Source organism: Schistocerca serialis, chromosome 2 (assembly GCF_023864345.2).
Source record: "Schistocerca serialis cubense isolate TAMUIC-IGC-003099 chromosome 2, iqSchSeri2.2, whole genome shotgun sequence".
In the NCBI taxonomy this organism is placed as follows: domain Eukaryota; kingdom Metazoa; phylum Arthropoda; class Insecta; order Orthoptera; family Acrididae; genus Schistocerca; species Schistocerca serialis.
Window position 1 is genome coordinate 1,106,778,991 of NC_064639.1, and position 17,388 is coordinate 1,106,796,378.

A 17,388-nucleotide genomic window follows, 5' to 3' on the forward strand; every position below is an offset into this window, starting at 1 on the left:
TGCATCTTATTGCAGACTCTTTGACTGAAATTTACGTAATTAATTCCATCCAACTTAGGGAAAGGTTACTTCTTTAAGACAATGATGGGATGTGCTTAGACTATAATAAACCAGCATGACGTGAATTTACCATGTTTGACATTTATTTCAAACCAAATAAAATTACGTGGTTGAAATGGCTCTGAGCACTATGGGACTCAACTGCTGAGGTCATTAGTCCCCTAGAACTTACAACTAGTTAAACCTAACTAACCTAAGGACATCACACACATCCATGCCCGAGGCAGGATTCGAACCTGCGACCGTAGCGGTCTCGCGGTTCCAGACTGCAGCGCCAGAACCGCGCGGCCGGCTAAAATTACGTGCTTACGAAACATTTTTATCAGTGCAACGATACAGATCAATAACAGAGCGCGGCATATATATATATTGTTTATCGCTCCAAAAAAAGTTATCATACTGATTCAGTCTATTTAGCTTACGTAAACGGAAAACTTTAGTGGAAAAACTATTGCTGTATATAGACTGTAACCATAATTATTGCAATAATAGCAGTTTGTATGCATCTGCGTATAGTTGTGCTCGCACACGTCGGGGAGCATATGATTATTTGCGCTGGCCGGTACAATTAATAGCCACTCAGCGTGAATATAGGGCAGCAGCACACAGTTCTTTTGTAACGTTCCCCATCAGACAGTATACAGACACTCTACCGCTGGCTGGTCGGAGAACGAACTTCATCAACGAACATTTTCACAATGTAGAAAACGACCACCGCTGTGAAGTACACTGCTGCCATTAAAACACAAACACCATAACGATAGCATGCAACAAACGTTAAATTGGCATGAAGTGTAATACACGTTGAATATGCAAATCATTAACATTTCATTTCAACTGCACAACTTGGGTAATAGTAATGTCATCTCCGTTCTGCATGGAGTGGATTTCCCATTCACATATCTCTTTTGTACGTTGCTTCTTTGGGAGAACATAGTACTATGCGCAGAGAAATAAGGACAAAGTCTGCCAACACACGCTGGAAATCGACACTAGAAGGATCATGACATATGGGGTCATGAGGAAGGCTGAGATATTGCTGCTCGCATTGTTTGGGATCCCACAACTGTCACGCTAATATAGGATGAATGAGTTTACAAGGACCATACTGATCGTCACTTAAATCTCAGTCCCAGACTAGTGCCTGAAGGGACGGACATACTGTTCGCGCAGCGACGCAGCATCTTACATCCAAAGAAGCACATGGCACGCCCTGAGTCTGGGAGTGGGCTAGCTTTTAGCCGGGTGAGTACCCGCTTGGATATTGCAACGTCTAGAGCAGGGAACTGTCAGCACGCAAACCATAATTATGGATGCTCAAGGTATGGTAGCAGAGAGGAGCACGCCAATAGTAATGAGCACAGTGACAACAATTGCTCCAAAAGTGACACAACGTCGACTTTTCAGAAGAATACCTGTTTGCGTACAGCACCATGGTGAACGTATCCGTTTGTGGAGGTTCTGAGGAGAATGAACAATGTGAAACGTAATGTTGTCGTCACTGTACGAGACCGGCACATGTTGTAAGAATACAGCACGCTGCTGGTCGTTGGTGGCCGAGCGGTTCTAGGCGCTTCAGTCTGGAACCGCGCGACCGCTACGGTCGCAGGTTCGAATCCTGCCTCGGGCATGGATGTGTGTGATGTCTTTAGTTTAGCCACGTTTAAGTAGTTCTAAGTTCTAGGGGAGTAATGACCTCAGATATTAAGTCCCATAGTGCTCAGAGCCATTTGAACCAATACAGCCCACTATTAGGCACACAACACGATCACGTGTGGATTGTATAGCAGATAGGACAGGAACCATTACATTTCAGAATTGTTAAGGCCGGTGGTGGCACACTATCGTCAAATACTACATGACATCTTTCAACCAAATAACGCAAGACCGCATGTTAGCTCTGCTGTCCTGACCAACTTCGACATGGAGGATGTTCGAATGTCTCTCTGACCAGCACGTTCTCCAGATGTTTGACCCATTGGAAACATGTGGTCACGTGCTGCCTAGAGAATGGAACACTACCACTCGGCAGCAACTAAATCTTATGAATTCTGACATTCAGCAACATGGAATGAGATATGCGTGGGGGCTTAATTAAAAAGAAATGACTAATATTAATGAATAAATGCAATAATTTTACTAGCTGTGCGACAGGTTACGAAGTCTCGTAACTGGTTGGCCCTGACTATTATTAGCACGCAATATGACTGCATAAAATAAAAATAAAGAATAACAAGAAATTTCCATCAACACAATTGATTAAGTCCCCTGCAACTATAAAAGCTACGAAACAACACAGCACAAATGTAATTGTTCTGTGTGTGGTAGTGTGACTCAACGTACATGTATCTGGCTCGGTTCTTTCTCAATACGACAAAATATTTTAAACACCATTTACAATGAAGTAATTGAAAAACCAGAAATACTATAATTGCACATAGAAAGCAGAATTACAAGTCTAATAAATGAACACGAGCCAGATGCTTTGTTGACTGTTCCTGTGAGCAAGAGGAATTGTTTGTAAAGAAAACTGTAATACCTTTTTACCTCATTATATATTGAGGAAAATATTCCAAACACCAGCATCATAAATCAAAAGCCCATCTCCTTTCTCAAATATATTCTGACAATTGCATCTTCTTCCACCTATACATTACACCAGGGGTCTCCAAACTACAGCGCGCGGGCCGAAAACGGCTCGCGTTGCCTGGTTGGAGATCCCCGGTATCCGGCCCGCCAAATATTTGTGGTGGTACCTATACTGCCAACAATTGAGTTTCGAGGCCTATCGCGACCAATACACCGCGACATTGGCTCTGCTACTCGCTACAAGGCTACACAACTAAACTTATTGTTGCGCCGCTTGAAATAACAATGCGTTGACATACTCTACCTCTGTTACGTCTTGCAGTAATAGTGTTGCTAACAATAATTTTGAGATTTCGTTAACTTTGCAGGACGCTTTCGAGAAGAATGTGCGGTGACATACTTTTTTGTCGGTGAAATTCGTCAGAATAAAATACGCCAGAATTTCGGTCAGTTACGTCCACCAATCAAAATTATGTAATTAAATAAGAATCGTAATTCGTTTCAGTGCTAGCTATTCCCACAACCTTAGATTTTTGCGATTTCATCTTTCCTTTACCCTTACATTACGGTGATCGTGGAGTGCTAGGGTGCTTTAATCCCACTAGGTAGATCTTGGCCCTTATGACTTCGTGGAGGAGTCATTGTGGCCCGCTGACTAAAAAGTTTGGAGAGCCCTGCATTACACCAATCGAACAGTACAACATTTCAGTCAACACTCAGATCGTCTACTCTCTCGCCCAACAGAACAACGACTGCTCTCGACATCCTCTGAACTACTACTGCGCCAGTGGAGGCGGCGGAATAATAATGTTTGGCGCCATCTCTGGCGCTGTGACTCACAAGGGGAGGCCGCCAATTGTGAAATTCAGATTCAATTCATCCTGCGCATAATAAAAGTTCATGGCCAGAGGTGTAATGTGGCAAAGCACCAAGATGCACTTCTCAGCCGTTGTCGAGAAAATCGACAGTTAAAATAAACCGTTGCGGTGAAATACTCTCAACGATTGATATTTACCTACTGCGTCGTGGCGCAGCGGTAAGCGCTCGGGTTCGTAAGCCGAAGGTCGTCGGATCGAATCTCGCGCCATGTAACTTTTTTTTTTTAGTATTTGTTTTTTGTAATTCAAATGTGTGTATACACATACACACACACACACACACACACATATATATATACATATATATATACATATATACACATATATATACATATATATATATATATATATATATATATATATATATATATATATATATATATATGTGTGTGTGTGTGTGTGTGTGTGTGTGTGTGTGTGTGTCATGCATATAATAAGTTGTTGGAAGTCGTTTGTCGTGGAAAATCTGGCGACTTCGAACATCATTATGTATTCCGCAGACAAAGTTGTATTTCACAAATGTTATTAATTGTCTTCATGATGTTAACCACGTATAGTTAACGGAAGACGTAGAAACGGTATTCCGAAACGATTACGTATAGCGTAAGTCAAACGTTCGAATTAGAATAGAAACTAGAGTCCTGCATGACCGAGTAAGCGAGCACAAAATACGAGGTGGGGCGAGCACACCCTAACTGGATAGGCTACCCGCACTAGTTCTTGTGACCGAGCATAGAAGCCGTGACCGAATACGTAGCACGTAACTTCAAACACATTACACGTGTTATTATCCGTGTGACACTGCAGCCAGTACGGGCTTCTTGTTTGTGGTGTGTCTCTCTTTAATCATGCAGCGCGAGGAAGCCAGTGTAGTAAGACGTAAGATTGAAACCAACGTTTACACATTAAAGAAACGGGAAGGTCTAAGAAGCCAAGTATGGAGTACATTTCTGTTTGTTGTAGATGAAAACATTGCGTCTACTGGGCACGTATCGCGCATAAACTGCTCCACTTTATTGTTTTTTCAGTCGGGAACCACTCATTTAAAGAAACACAGTTGCAAGAAACCTCACAAAGATCGTTTCTTTGGCCGTCCTTCCGTTATCTTAATATGCTTGAAATAAGTGAAAGGCAGGAAATTCTTAACAATGTGCGACAAATGTGTGCTACGTACGCAGTTACAACATTCAGTCATTAACATAATCGTTTTTGCATAGTTAGTGGAATGTGTATTATAGAGAAACGGGAATGTTGTGACTCGTATAACATTTCATTAACGTAAAACATCTCGTTTTTATGGGAACGGGGGTCGGGTTGTTTGGGGGGAGAGACCAAACAGCGAGGTCATCGGTCTCTTACGGGAATGTTTCGATGATTTCCATATCAGTTCTGTATTACTTGTCTCTTTTGTTTATTATCATAGATCCTTCAAGTACTGTGTCATCACCACCCAGAAAGAGAGCTCGTTTCAAGGAATGGAGGAACAACAGATCATCCGCAGCAGATGAAGTAGATCTGTACATTTTAATGCACCCCGGAGATGATGATGACATCTTAAAGTGGTGGAGCAGACATGAAACAGATCTGCCAGGTTTGGCTGCAGTTGCAAGACGTATTTTATGTATCCCAGCAACAAGCGCACCTAGTGGAAGGTGCTTTAGTAAAGCCGGCATGATACTAACAAATTGCCGCAGCCAATTAAATCCGGAACGCGTTAGTGATTTCCTGCTGATCAACAATAACTATAATTTTGTTTATGTTGCAAACAATTGAACGTATGACAAGTTACGTCTGTAAATGTTTAATGTTCTTTGTATGCTTTCTTTATGAAGATGGTTGTCCTCTAGATTACAAGGAAAGCACTTATTTAATGTTTCCTATAAATGAAAGGAAAAATATCTTTTTTGTTTGGAAATGAGACTCGTCTTCTATCCGCGATTGTATTGAAATATCATTTTACTTTACAGGTGCTTTATGAATTTAGCTGTGTCACGTACCCGTTCTTGGAAATGTTACTTTTGTATTAAAAGAGAGAGAGAGAGAGAGAAAGAGAGGCGTTGGATTTGTACAGTAAAGTACAGTGCAGCGAGCCGGGACGAGACGAGGTGAGACGTCAGCGGTGACCGGTCATGCTCGGTTATCCGCGTGTCCGGAATCCGGACATCAGACATGGGGCGAGTACATGACAGAGCCGAGTCGTATGGGACCGGACACGAGCTGCTCGGTCCCCCCGTCAACAGGCGAGCCGTGACCGGTCAAACATGAGCGTTGCAGCACTCTAATAGAAACCCCACTAACACAAAATTGCTGTGGCAGGTATGAAATATAAACTCCGTTACACGCTCGTTACACTTGAAGGACAGATGTTGAATGGGCCGAAACGAGCCGCCGCATAACAGCGTAGTTGCCTGCTATCTTCGAAAGAAGGTAGATGCGGTCCCTAGCGCTACTTACAACATCGTCGAAAATCTGTGCGGACGTGAGAGCTTTGGTACACCATGTTAAACAAACGGAAAAATGGAGGCGGTACAATTGGAGAGCGATCCGCCTTCACCAACATGCATAAGCAATTCATTAATAGTGTATATATATATATATATATATATATGAATTACAAAAAACGAATAATAAAAAAAAAGTTGCATGGCGCGCGATTCGATCCAGCGACCTTCGGATTACGAACCCGAGCGCTTACCGCTGCGCCACGACGCTGTTTAAAACTATTAATCTTAGAGAGTATTTCACCACAACGGTTTCTTTTAACTGTTGATTTTCTCGACAACGGCTAAGAAGTGCATCTTGGTGCTTTGTCACATTACACCTCTGGCCATGAGCTTTTATTATGCGCAGTATGAATCGAATCTGAATTTCACAATTGGCGGCCTCCCCTTGTCAGTGTAGCTACCTTTCACAAGGCCATCCTTGTGATTCGACTTGATGCCCAGCTGGATTATCGCCATTGTTGCTGCCAGAGGTGGCATCTATGTGTACTTTATTTCAAACCCCACACCCCCCATACCCTCACATCACCTACCAGCTTAATCAGCCACTCTTCCTATTATCCTGTTGCACTGTGTACGCAAAATACCTAAAATTTCGTTATTTCGTGTTCTTCGTAGTGTTGCTAGTTGATTTGTTAGCGGTGTAGATTAATGATACGCTCTGAGTGTTTTGAAGGAAAATCTAAATTCTCTGTAATGCCATGTCCGCTGCGCCTGCGTGTTCGCCCTTGCCGACGCCTGTGTGGTGCGGGCGCTGAGCAGCCTACCTTGCGGCAGGTCGCTGGCGTCGCATCTGCGGCCGGCCGAGTCTCCGCTGTCGGCCACGTCGAGCGTCCACTCCTCCGACGACGAGCGGCGGGCGCCGGGGGCGGCGTGTCCCGGCGCCTCGGCCGTCCCCGCCTCCAGAACAGGTCAGCGCTGCCACTGTCTCCTCATGCCTACATATTTCTCTACACTGACGAAAAAAAAGTCGCAGCACCAAAAATTAATTAATGTTGAGCAATGAAATTTCTGGAACATACCGGGTGATCAAAAAGTCAGTATAATTTTGAAAACTTAATAAACCACGGAATAATGTAGATAGAGAGGTAAAAATTGACACACGTGCTTGGAATGACATGGGGTTTTATTACAACAAAAAAAAAAGTTCACAAAATGTCCGACAGAGAGCGCTGGACACCAAAACATCAATCACTGCGCAAGACAATCGAGTATAAAAGGAGCGGTAATGAGAGAGAGAATCAGATGCGCCAGCAGTCGCAGCATGTTGACGTTACCTGAAAAGGCGCTTTTAGTGAAGCTGTATTATCAGAATGGGGAATGTGCTAGTTCATCGTTACGACCCTGTCGCCATTCTAACGGGTAAAGGTCCGTTGACAAATGCAGCTGTGGCGAGAATGATTTGGAAATTCGAAGCCACGGGTTGTTTAAACGACAGACCCCGTAGTGGCCGACCGAGCACAAGGCGTTATGCTGCTGAGACAGTTCAGGAAGAAATGGAGACTGTAGCGGGTTCGTCTATGCACGGGGAAGTCAGTGCTCGTGCAGTCGCACGTCGCACCGGCATTCCATACACTACTGTTTGGTTGGCACTTAGGCGTACCCTCCGATGCTATCCGTACAAAATCCATCGACATCGTGAACTGTTACCTGACAATTTAGCGAAGCGGAGGGCATTTGCGGTGTGGGCGTTTCAAAAGATGGCGGAAGATGACTATTGGTTGAGTAACGTGTTGTGGACCGACGAAGCTCATTTCACGCTCCGAGGGTCTGTCAGCGCCCACAACTGCAGAATTTGGGCTACTGAAAATCCTAGAACTGTCGTGGAAACTCCATTGCACGAGAGAAAGTCACGGTATGGGTTGAATTTATCACATCTACCGTTATTGGGCCTTTTTTTTCTTCGAGGAAATGCGTGATTCTGGTTTTGTAACTGCTACCGTGACGGGTAGGAGGTACGCCGATATGTTACAGAATCGCATCATCCCCAGCCTGGCTGATAAACACCTGCTGGAACGTACGATGTTTATGCTGGATGGCGCTCCACCCCATATTACTAGACGCGTGAAAGATCTCTTGCGCGCGTCGTTTGGTGATGATCGTGTGCTCAGCCGCCACTTTCGCTATGCTTGGCCTCCTAGGTCCGCAGACCTCAGTCCGTGCGATTATTGGCTTTGGGGTTACCTGAAGTCGCAAGTGTATCGTGATCGACCGACATCTCTGGTGATGCTGAAAGACAACATCCGACGCCAATGCCTCACCATAACTCCGGACATGCTTTACAGTGCTGTTCGTAACGTTATTCCTCGATTACAGCTATTGTTGAGGAATGATGGTGGACATATTGAGCAATTCCTGTAAAGAACATCACCTTTGCTTTGTCTTACCTTGTCATGTTAATTATTGTTATTCTGATCAGTTGAAGCGCCATCTGACGGACATTTTTTGAACTTTTTTTGTTTCTAATAAAACCCAATGTCATTCCAAGCATGTGTGTCAATTTGTACCTCTCTATCTACATTATTCCGTTATTTATTCAGTTTTCAAATTTATGCTGACTTTTTGATCACCCGGTATTTGTCTAGATAACATATTCAAGCGGTTAACATTACAAGATCACAGGCTAACGTAAGCGCGAGATAAACCATTGGAAACTTCAAATGTTGGTACATTAATAACTGGTGCAAACGCCAGAATGTTAAATGGAATCATGCAAACGTTAGTGCATTGTATTGTACAGGGGCCGCAAATCAATTTATTAAACGGACTTCCCTGCCTGTAGCAGTTGGTCAGTCAACGCCGGTACGGTTAATGCTTGTTGTGGATGACGCTGGAGCTGTCGTCCGACAATGTCCCATGTGTGCTCTACTCGAAACAGATATGATGATCGAGCAGGCCAAAGCAGCATGGCGGTATATGGGCGAGCGTTATCCTGTTGGAAAAACCCCTTGGAATGCTATTCATAATGGCAGCACGATACGTCGAGTCACCAGACTGACGTACAGTTTTGCAGTCGAGTTACGTGGGTTAACCAGGAGAGTGCCCTTGCTGTCATACGAAACCGCAGTCCAGATCATAACTTCAGTTGTAGGTCAAGTGTGTCTAGCACGAAGAGAGGTCACTTGTAGGACCACAACTAGCTTCCTTGTAACCAACACACGGCCATCACTGCCACCAAGGCAGAACCGGCTTTCATCAGGAAACAGAACAGACCCCCACACTGGCCACCAGTGAACTCTCGCTTGACACCACTGAAGTCGCAAATGGCGGTGGTTAGGGGTCGGTGGAACGCACGCTACAGTGCATCTGGCTCGGAGCTCTCCTTTAAGTAACCGATTTGTAACAGCTCGTTGTGTCACTATGGTGCCAAATGCTGCGGAAATTGCTGCTGCAGATGCAGTATGATGCACCGGAGCCATATGCCGAACAGAATTTATGCCGAACAGAATTGTCTTCCCTTTCCGGAATGTCACGTGGCCGTCCTGAACCCGGTCTTCTGGCGACATTTTATCGTAGTCGCTATTACACGACCTCGTTCAAACTCAGTGAGGTGATGATAATGGCGTCTTTGTCGCCTTAAAGATATTGTTGACTAATATCAACTACCACGTCGGATCTCAAAAGCAACTATCGCTCACTACCGTTACAGCGTGTATTTAAAGTAAACCAGTTTTGCATTCCTGATAGTGACGCCACCGCTCCAGCAGATCCTCTCTTATGTGACCGGCGCGAAAACTGATTATACATCATCTTTCAAATGGAGAAACACGCCTACCAACTTTCGTTTCTGTCGCATAACTGCCTCTTGGTGTTGCGATCTTTTTCCGTCAGTGAATATTTCATTTCAGTCCTTCCGCCCTTGTCTCCACTTCATTCCTAGTACAGGGCTATTACAAATGATTGAAGCGATTTCATAAATTCACTGTAGCTCCATTCATTGACATATGGTCACGACACACTACAGATACGTAGAAAAACTCATAAAGTTTTGTTAGGCTGAAGCCGCACTTCAGGTTTCTGCCGCCAGAGTGCTCGAGAGCGCAGTAGGACAAAATGGCGACAGGAGCCGAGAAAGCGTATGTCGTGCTTGAAATGCACTCACATCAGTCAGTCATAACAGTGCAACGACACTTCAGGACGAAGTTCAACAAAGATCCACCAACTGCTAACTCCATTCGGCGATGGTATGTGCAGTTTAAAGCTTCTGGATGCCTCTGTAAGGGGAAATCAACGGGTCGGCCTGGAGTGAGCGAAGAAACGGTTGAACGCGTGCGGGCAAGTTTCACGCGTAGCCCACGGAAGTCGACGAATAAAGCAAGCAGGGAGCTAAACGTACCACAGCCGACGGTTTGGAAAATCTTACGGAAAAGGCTAAAGCAGAAGCCTTACCGTTTACAATTGCTACAAGCCCTGACACCCGATGACAAAGTCAAACGCTTTGAATTTTCGGCGCGGTTGCAACAGCTCATGGAAGAGGATGCGTTCAGTGCGAAACTTGTTTTCAGTGATGAAGCAACATTTTTTATTAATGGTGAAGTGAAGTGAACAGACACAATGTGCGAATCTGGGCGGTAGAGAATCCTCACGCATTCGTGCAGCAAATTCACAATTCACCAAAAGTTAACGTGTTTTGTGCAATCTCACGGCTTAAAGTTTCCAGCCCCTTTTTCTTCTGCGAAAAAAAGTTACAGGACACGTGTATCTGGACATGCTGGAAAATTGGCTCATGCCACAACTGGAGACCGACAGCGCCGACTTCATCTTTCAACAGGATGGTGCTCCACCGCACTTCCATCATGATGTTCGGCATTTCTTAAACAGGAGATTGGAAAACCGATGGATCGGTCGTGGTGGAGATCATGATCAGCAATTCATGTCATGTACTCCACGCTCTCCCGACTTAACCCCATGCGATTTCTTTCTGTGGGGTTATGTGAAAGATTCAGTGTTTAAACCTCCTCTACCAAGAAACGTGCCAGAACTGCGAGCTCGCATCAACGATGCTTTCGAACTCATTGATGGGGACATGCTGCGCCGAGTGTGGGAGGAACTTGATTATCGGCTTGATGTCTGCCGAATCACTAAAGGGGCACATATCGAACATTTGTGAATGCCTAAAAAAACTTTTTGAGTTTTTGTATGTGTGTGCAAAGCATTGTGAAAATATCTCAAATAATAAAGTTATTGTAGAGCTGTGAAATCGCTTCAATCATTTGTAATAACCCTGTAGTTGTTTAGTATTAACATGGAATCCTATTTCTCTCACATTCCAACTCTCTGTACTTGATCTGATGATAGTAGTTAGGAGGGATAGCTACAAGATTTATTTTCGACCCTTTTTTATTAGGTCGTTTTCTTATCTGTCTGACTGGTACAAATTTTGGAGTTGATTTTATACGAACTTTCCAATGGGCTTGAGGCTTCAGATTTTAACATAGCGCAGAAATGGATGACACTGCAATATTAACTCGCTTTCGTGTCTGGCGTGTGGCTGAGGGTACACTTTTTTTCTGCCTCTTTGTCTCTTGGGTGCAAATTCTGCAGTTGATTTCAAATTAACTTCCCGATGAGCCAGAGACCTGAAATTTTCAACATAGCTCAGAAGTAGCTTTCAATGCAGTAGCAAATCGCTTTCTTGTCTGGTATGAGGCGGAGAGTACTTTGTTTTTCTGTCTGTTTGGTACAAATCTTCCATCTGATTTTAAATTAACTTCCCGACGAATTGGAGAGTTCAGAAATTCAACATGGTCCAGAACTGAATGACGTTTCAGAATGAATTCACTATCGTGTCTGGTGTGCGGCTGAAGGTACACTGTGTACCACTAGTATTTATCCATTTTCCTGTTCTAGTCACGAATGTTTCACGGTAAGAACGATTGCTGCTAAGCTTTAGTGTGGGCTTCAGTCTGCTCAGTTTTTACTTTTACGGTCTTTACGTGAAATATGTGTAGGAGGAGACAACGTATTTGTTGATTGACGTGAAGAAAATATGAAAGAAAGCTGAAATTCACGAAATGTCTCTGTTGTAATCCATCAAAATGTTTGCAGTAGATCAAAAATTTCCACACACACAAAACTAAAAAGCATAAAATAATTACTTAAATAAAAACTTTTTAAATATATCACGTTTTTGAAACAGACTGAAAAGTATAAGGCAGTTTCTCCTAGCTCCACATATATTCCTATACCCACACAGATGGTCCTGAACATTTGTGCTGGTGGTTTTCAATATCTATCACAATACTCGTAAAATTTAAAACGAAAAACGTAGTGTGTGTACAACAGGCAATAGTAAGAAGTGTAGAGAGTAGCTGTCGTGAAGAAAAATCACACAGCGGTTAGTATCATTTGCAGTGCAATAAAATTCTTGGTGACTTAAGTGAACTATTCACGCATAAGTTATCTATTGGATACACCCCACTTCCTCAGTTTCAATTTTAGGACTATTGTCAACACTATTAGAAAATCATAAACACAAAACTCCTGGATTATCTGTATAGGGTTAGTAATATGTATGGGTCTGGAAAAAATTATGCGAAACTTTTTAGTCCGTCTTAATAACGTTTTACTAGCAAAGATTTTATTACAATAATGTTATTTACTTGTGTTGATTGCGAAGATTTTTTAACAGAATTATAGGTTTTGGCTGTGGAGTACTAGCTATCTTCAGGATCTACAGTGGAAGTAAAAGAAAATACATTACTAGCTACTGCATTAAGAGATTAAAACAAATGGCAGAAGTTATAACAAAAACTCGATATACGTCTAATTCGGCTGACCGCAACAAGTCATAACATATACAAATAACACGAGCCAAAAGTGTCATGCATCGATCAAACAGTTGTACGTAGAATGTAAAATTATGATAGAGGTCGTTGATGCTTGCTTATCGTACAGATAATTATACATAGTAATTAAAAGAAAGTGCATTTAAAAGTGCAGTTCTTTAAAATATTCTCATCTGTGTGCAAGAAAATAAGAATAAAAAACTATTTAATCATATGACAAAGTATTCGTCTTTTTCACAATTTAAAGCTCTTCAAAATATAACCAAATGTTCAAAAAAATAAAAATTATAGAAGTCGCGCTGAAAGTGACTATATTTTTTGACATTTCCTTTCCTTCGCACCATATGGGCGGGGAGGGGACTGTCAGCGAATAAAAATCGCCGCTCTTCAGCCATACGAGACAAAAAATTGTTGAAATCTATTATATAACTTGCCACTCTGGGGGACAAAATGAATGTTTCAGGTAATAAAAAGACAGGCAGTCAGTTGAACAATGTAAAATATAAAAGGCATATTTGCGTATTAATTAAAATATTGAGACAGGTGTAATGGCAGATGGATGATTCAAAAAATATAACAGACACAGGAACAGTTCCATAAGTTATAAAAGTAAAAATCCAGTGTGTTGACTGATTGAAATAAAAGTAGAATAGTGAAGTGATGAGTTGGTCGAGATTGACAGGTATATGAGTATCAGGGGAATATAGCAGTTGCCGTAGTGCATAAGAGGTTGTTTGTGTGGATGGATGTTAGGAGGAGGGATTTGGGAGAGCGAATAGGGAATGCTGTTCAAGGACCAAGTCTTAGCTCGTCGGTGAAGAGGAGTGAAGAGGAAGGGAGCTCCAAGTGGGGGAGATGGGGTGGTTCTTTTAGATCTGGTAGGATGGGTATATATCAATGTAGATTTCATGGTTGGTCGCTGGAAGGCAATTAAAGTGTCTTTGAGAGAGGACATGGCGAGAGTGGAGGTCAGCATTGGAGGAGTATAATGGGAGAAGTGTGACTGAATACAAGGAGCAGTGAGCAGGGAAGAAAGTAGAATGTGGGTAGTGTCGAGTTTGCAGCTGATGTGTGTTATTCAGAGCTGTTCAAGATGGAAGAGTAAGGAGGACAATTTTATAAGTTGGCAGAGGATGTAGGTGGGCAAGGGTAACCAGATCCAAAAGGACAGATGGAGTACATGGCATTCGAGGATCTGTAGGGCACAATAAAAGGAGGGTGGAGAAGAAGTCCATGCCACATTTGCGTAATAGAGGATGGGTCGAATCAGAGGTTTGTAGGTGTGGAGGACTGTGAAAGGATGCAATCCCCATATTCGGCCAGTTAGTAGTTTTAGTAATTTCGGTTTACTGTGGGCTTTCTGTTCAATGGTTAATAGATGGGGCTTCCATGTTTGTCAGCGATCAAGTGTTAGTCTGCGGTATTTTGGTGTGTTAGGAAACTGAATGGGACAGATGTAAATTTTAAGGAAAAAGTGGTGGAGTGGAAGCTGCAGGAGGTTTGGGCTATGATAGCCACCTGGGTTTTGGTTGGTTTGATTCTGAGGATCCACTGGTTACACCAGGTGGAGAAATGATTGAGATGGGACTAGAGGGATCGTTGGGATATCTGGATGGTGGCGTAGAAGGCGAGAAACAAAGTGTCGTTGGCATATTGGAGGATATGAACTAGAGGTGAGATGTTTGGCATTTCGGCAGTGTAGACGACAACAGGAGAGGCGAGGGGACAGAAACTTTGGGCACGAGAAATATGAAAGAAATTTGGGGTTATTTTCTATTTTAAATTATAAATGAGAGACGGACAGCTAGAAAAAGTGGAAACATACACATTTTAAAAACACATCACAGGAAGGTGAAATTCTTCTGATAAAAAACTTAAGCACTGCACTTTCACTTAAAACCTGAAGGACGAGCGCTAGCGTGACAGGCATTGCCAGGGGAGAGAGTATATTCCATAGGGTTGAGGGGTATGGGTATAAAGATAGGAATGTGATTGATAGGAAAACTATGGAGAAGACAGATAGGAGGTGAGGTGGACAGCGGGAAATACAGTCAGTGGGAAAGACGCAGAGTGAAGAGTAGCCTATTGTGTGGGTAGGGCATTGGTTGCCTGCAAGAGGAAAGGAATGGGGATGGATAGAGGGGAAGGGAGAGAGGAGCCCTGGTGTGCAGTGGGATATGTGGGGAAGAGTCAAAGTGGGTATGAGGAATAAATATTAGAACAGATCTCATTGTATGGGTGAGGGAATTAGTTGAAATAGCATTAGCATAGGATATGGAGTGTGTGTAAATGTAGGCACAGAGAGATGTGTTTGTGAAGGTGCCGCAACATATCATGGTCGTTCACCAGATGAGAGACAATGGGGTTATTGGAATCTAGTTTACATATAGTATAGGAGATTCAAAGGTGTCGTGAAGAGGGGTGTGAATTTGATCAGATAGTAGAGGATCCAGGTGGGGGAAGGTAAAAGGATACAGAAAGCAAAACACAACGCACAGCATTCGAGGATTTGGAGGGACTTATTGAACTTTGGTGGGGTGAAGATCCATGCAGCATTTGCACAACAGAGGGTGGGTTGGATCAGGGTTGTAGGTGTGGAGAATAGTAGAAAGGTGTAATCCCCAACTTTGACTTGTTAGTAGTTTTAGTCTACTGTGTGCTTTCCGTTGCATTGATAATATGTGAGGTTTCCATGTTAGTTGTTGGTCGAGGGTTAGTCCAAGATATTTTAGTGTGTTAGTTAGCTAGATAGGACAGTTGTAAATGTTAAGGTAGAAGTCATAGAGGCGGAAGTTGTGTCTGGTTCATTCTAAAATTAGGGCCTGGGTTTTGGAGGGGTTGGTCTTGAGGAGCCATTGGTTACACCAGGAGGCAAACTTATTCAGGTGGATTTGGATGTATCACTGGGATTTCTGGAATGTAGGATATAGGGCGAGGAAAGAGGTGTCGTCAACATACTGAAGGGGGTGGACTGGTGGGGGTAGTTTGGGCATATCAGCTGTGTAGGCGAGATAAAGGAAAAGAGAGAGACAGAGCCTTGGGGCACTCCTGCAGTGGGGTGTAAGATACAGGAATTGGTACTGTTAATAATGACAAAGGATGGGCTACTAGATAGGAGGATGCAATAAGGTGGACATAGTTAAATGGAAGGGCATATGTCTGGAGTACCGTATGTGCCGTTGTTCCGCCATGTTAAAACAAACTGTTGGCAGAAAAATCAGGCAGTTCATGAGCAACAGAATTTTCCATCATGGCAACGTACCGAACAGACGTTACAGTGATTGTGCACCCATCATCATCTGCAAAAAAGAACACAGTCGTGTAATGCCACTCGATAGTGGCGCACCATACAGTAATCTTGCTGCTGTGCAATGGACGCTCGTGTAGAAGACGTAGATTTTGCTGATACCAATAGCGAAAATTCTGTCTATTGACAAAGCAATTGTGGTGGAAGTGAGTATCGTCCGGCATCCACAGGTTGCTAATGCAACTGCCGTCATCGTGCACGTTTGCCGCGTTCAGGATTAGCAGCATTAGCAGATCATTAGGTTGAAGTTTCTGAACGATTTGCGGCTTGAACGGATGAGACTTTAAATCCACTTTCAGTATTCGTTACATACTGGAACGATGCAACTATAGAGACTCTGCGAGACGTCCAACAGAGCACTGTGGGCTGCTTACGAAACCATTGGGCACAGCCTCGATATTGGCTCCCTTACGAACGGTTTTGGGTCTTCCTACAGATTTCTTCTTCAACGCAGGACCCTTTCCTTGACAACTTCGGACGCATGTGTTGATTGTATGCACTGAGGGAACATGACCATGGCGTTAGATGTTGCAACGATGCCGAAATTCTCGACGTGCGGACTTCACGCACCCATTCTTGCAATAGGCTTTTACCGCAAAAGCACACAGCACACCGTTACATAGCTCCATGTCTACTGTTTACTAAATGGCAAGGCAGTGCGAGCAGTATTTTATGTTTCATTCAGCGCCACCTGCCTCGCAGCGTTGCCACACCACGTTCCAACATTTCCCATTCTTTGAGTCACCATGTATTTTAGAAACGATTCAGAAACTCAATTTAACCGCTTTGACGCAGAGCAGATGATTAGATTATAAGCAGCACACCTTGCGTATGCACACTGCAGTGTGTCTGCGCCCTTCCATCTCTTAGGGGCATAACCAATCATAAAAGAGGCCTAGTGTCACCGGGATGCGTCAGCGAATATCTCGCCTCAAACAAAAGATGTTCCCCGTGACGTGGACTAGCACCTCTAGACATCTGACGCGAACACTTTGAAACACCTTGTATATTATACCATTAACTAGGGTACAGCCTGCATCTCTTGGAAGGGGACTTGTAATGAAAAGCTTGGTATGCTTATCATCATCATCTTCTCCCTTGCAAGGATTAGACTGTTGCCTCTTCCGAACTAACAAACGAAACTTCCGAACTCACAAACAATATCATTCCCATCTTTTTCGAGGTCGTCCAATACCTCGTTTCCCATTCGGCTTGTAATTCAGAATTTTCTGGGGAATTCTGTGACCTGGCATCCTAATGAGGTG

At 43.4% G+C, this 17,388-nt stretch overlaps 1 protein-coding gene across 1 annotated transcript in view; it reads left to right on the forward strand.

The window, feature by feature from the left end:
* Positions 1-17,388, forward strand: part of LOC126456648 (cyclic nucleotide-gated cation channel) — a 1,140,961-nt gene that overhangs the window by 1,111,056 nt on the left and 12,517 nt on the right. Inside the window, exon 16 of the mRNA XM_050092391.1 lies at positions 6,806-6,939. Coding sequence (XP_049948348.1) covers positions 6,806-6,939 — 134 coding nt within the window. The remainder of the gene's footprint in view (positions 1-6,805; positions 6,940-17,388) is intronic.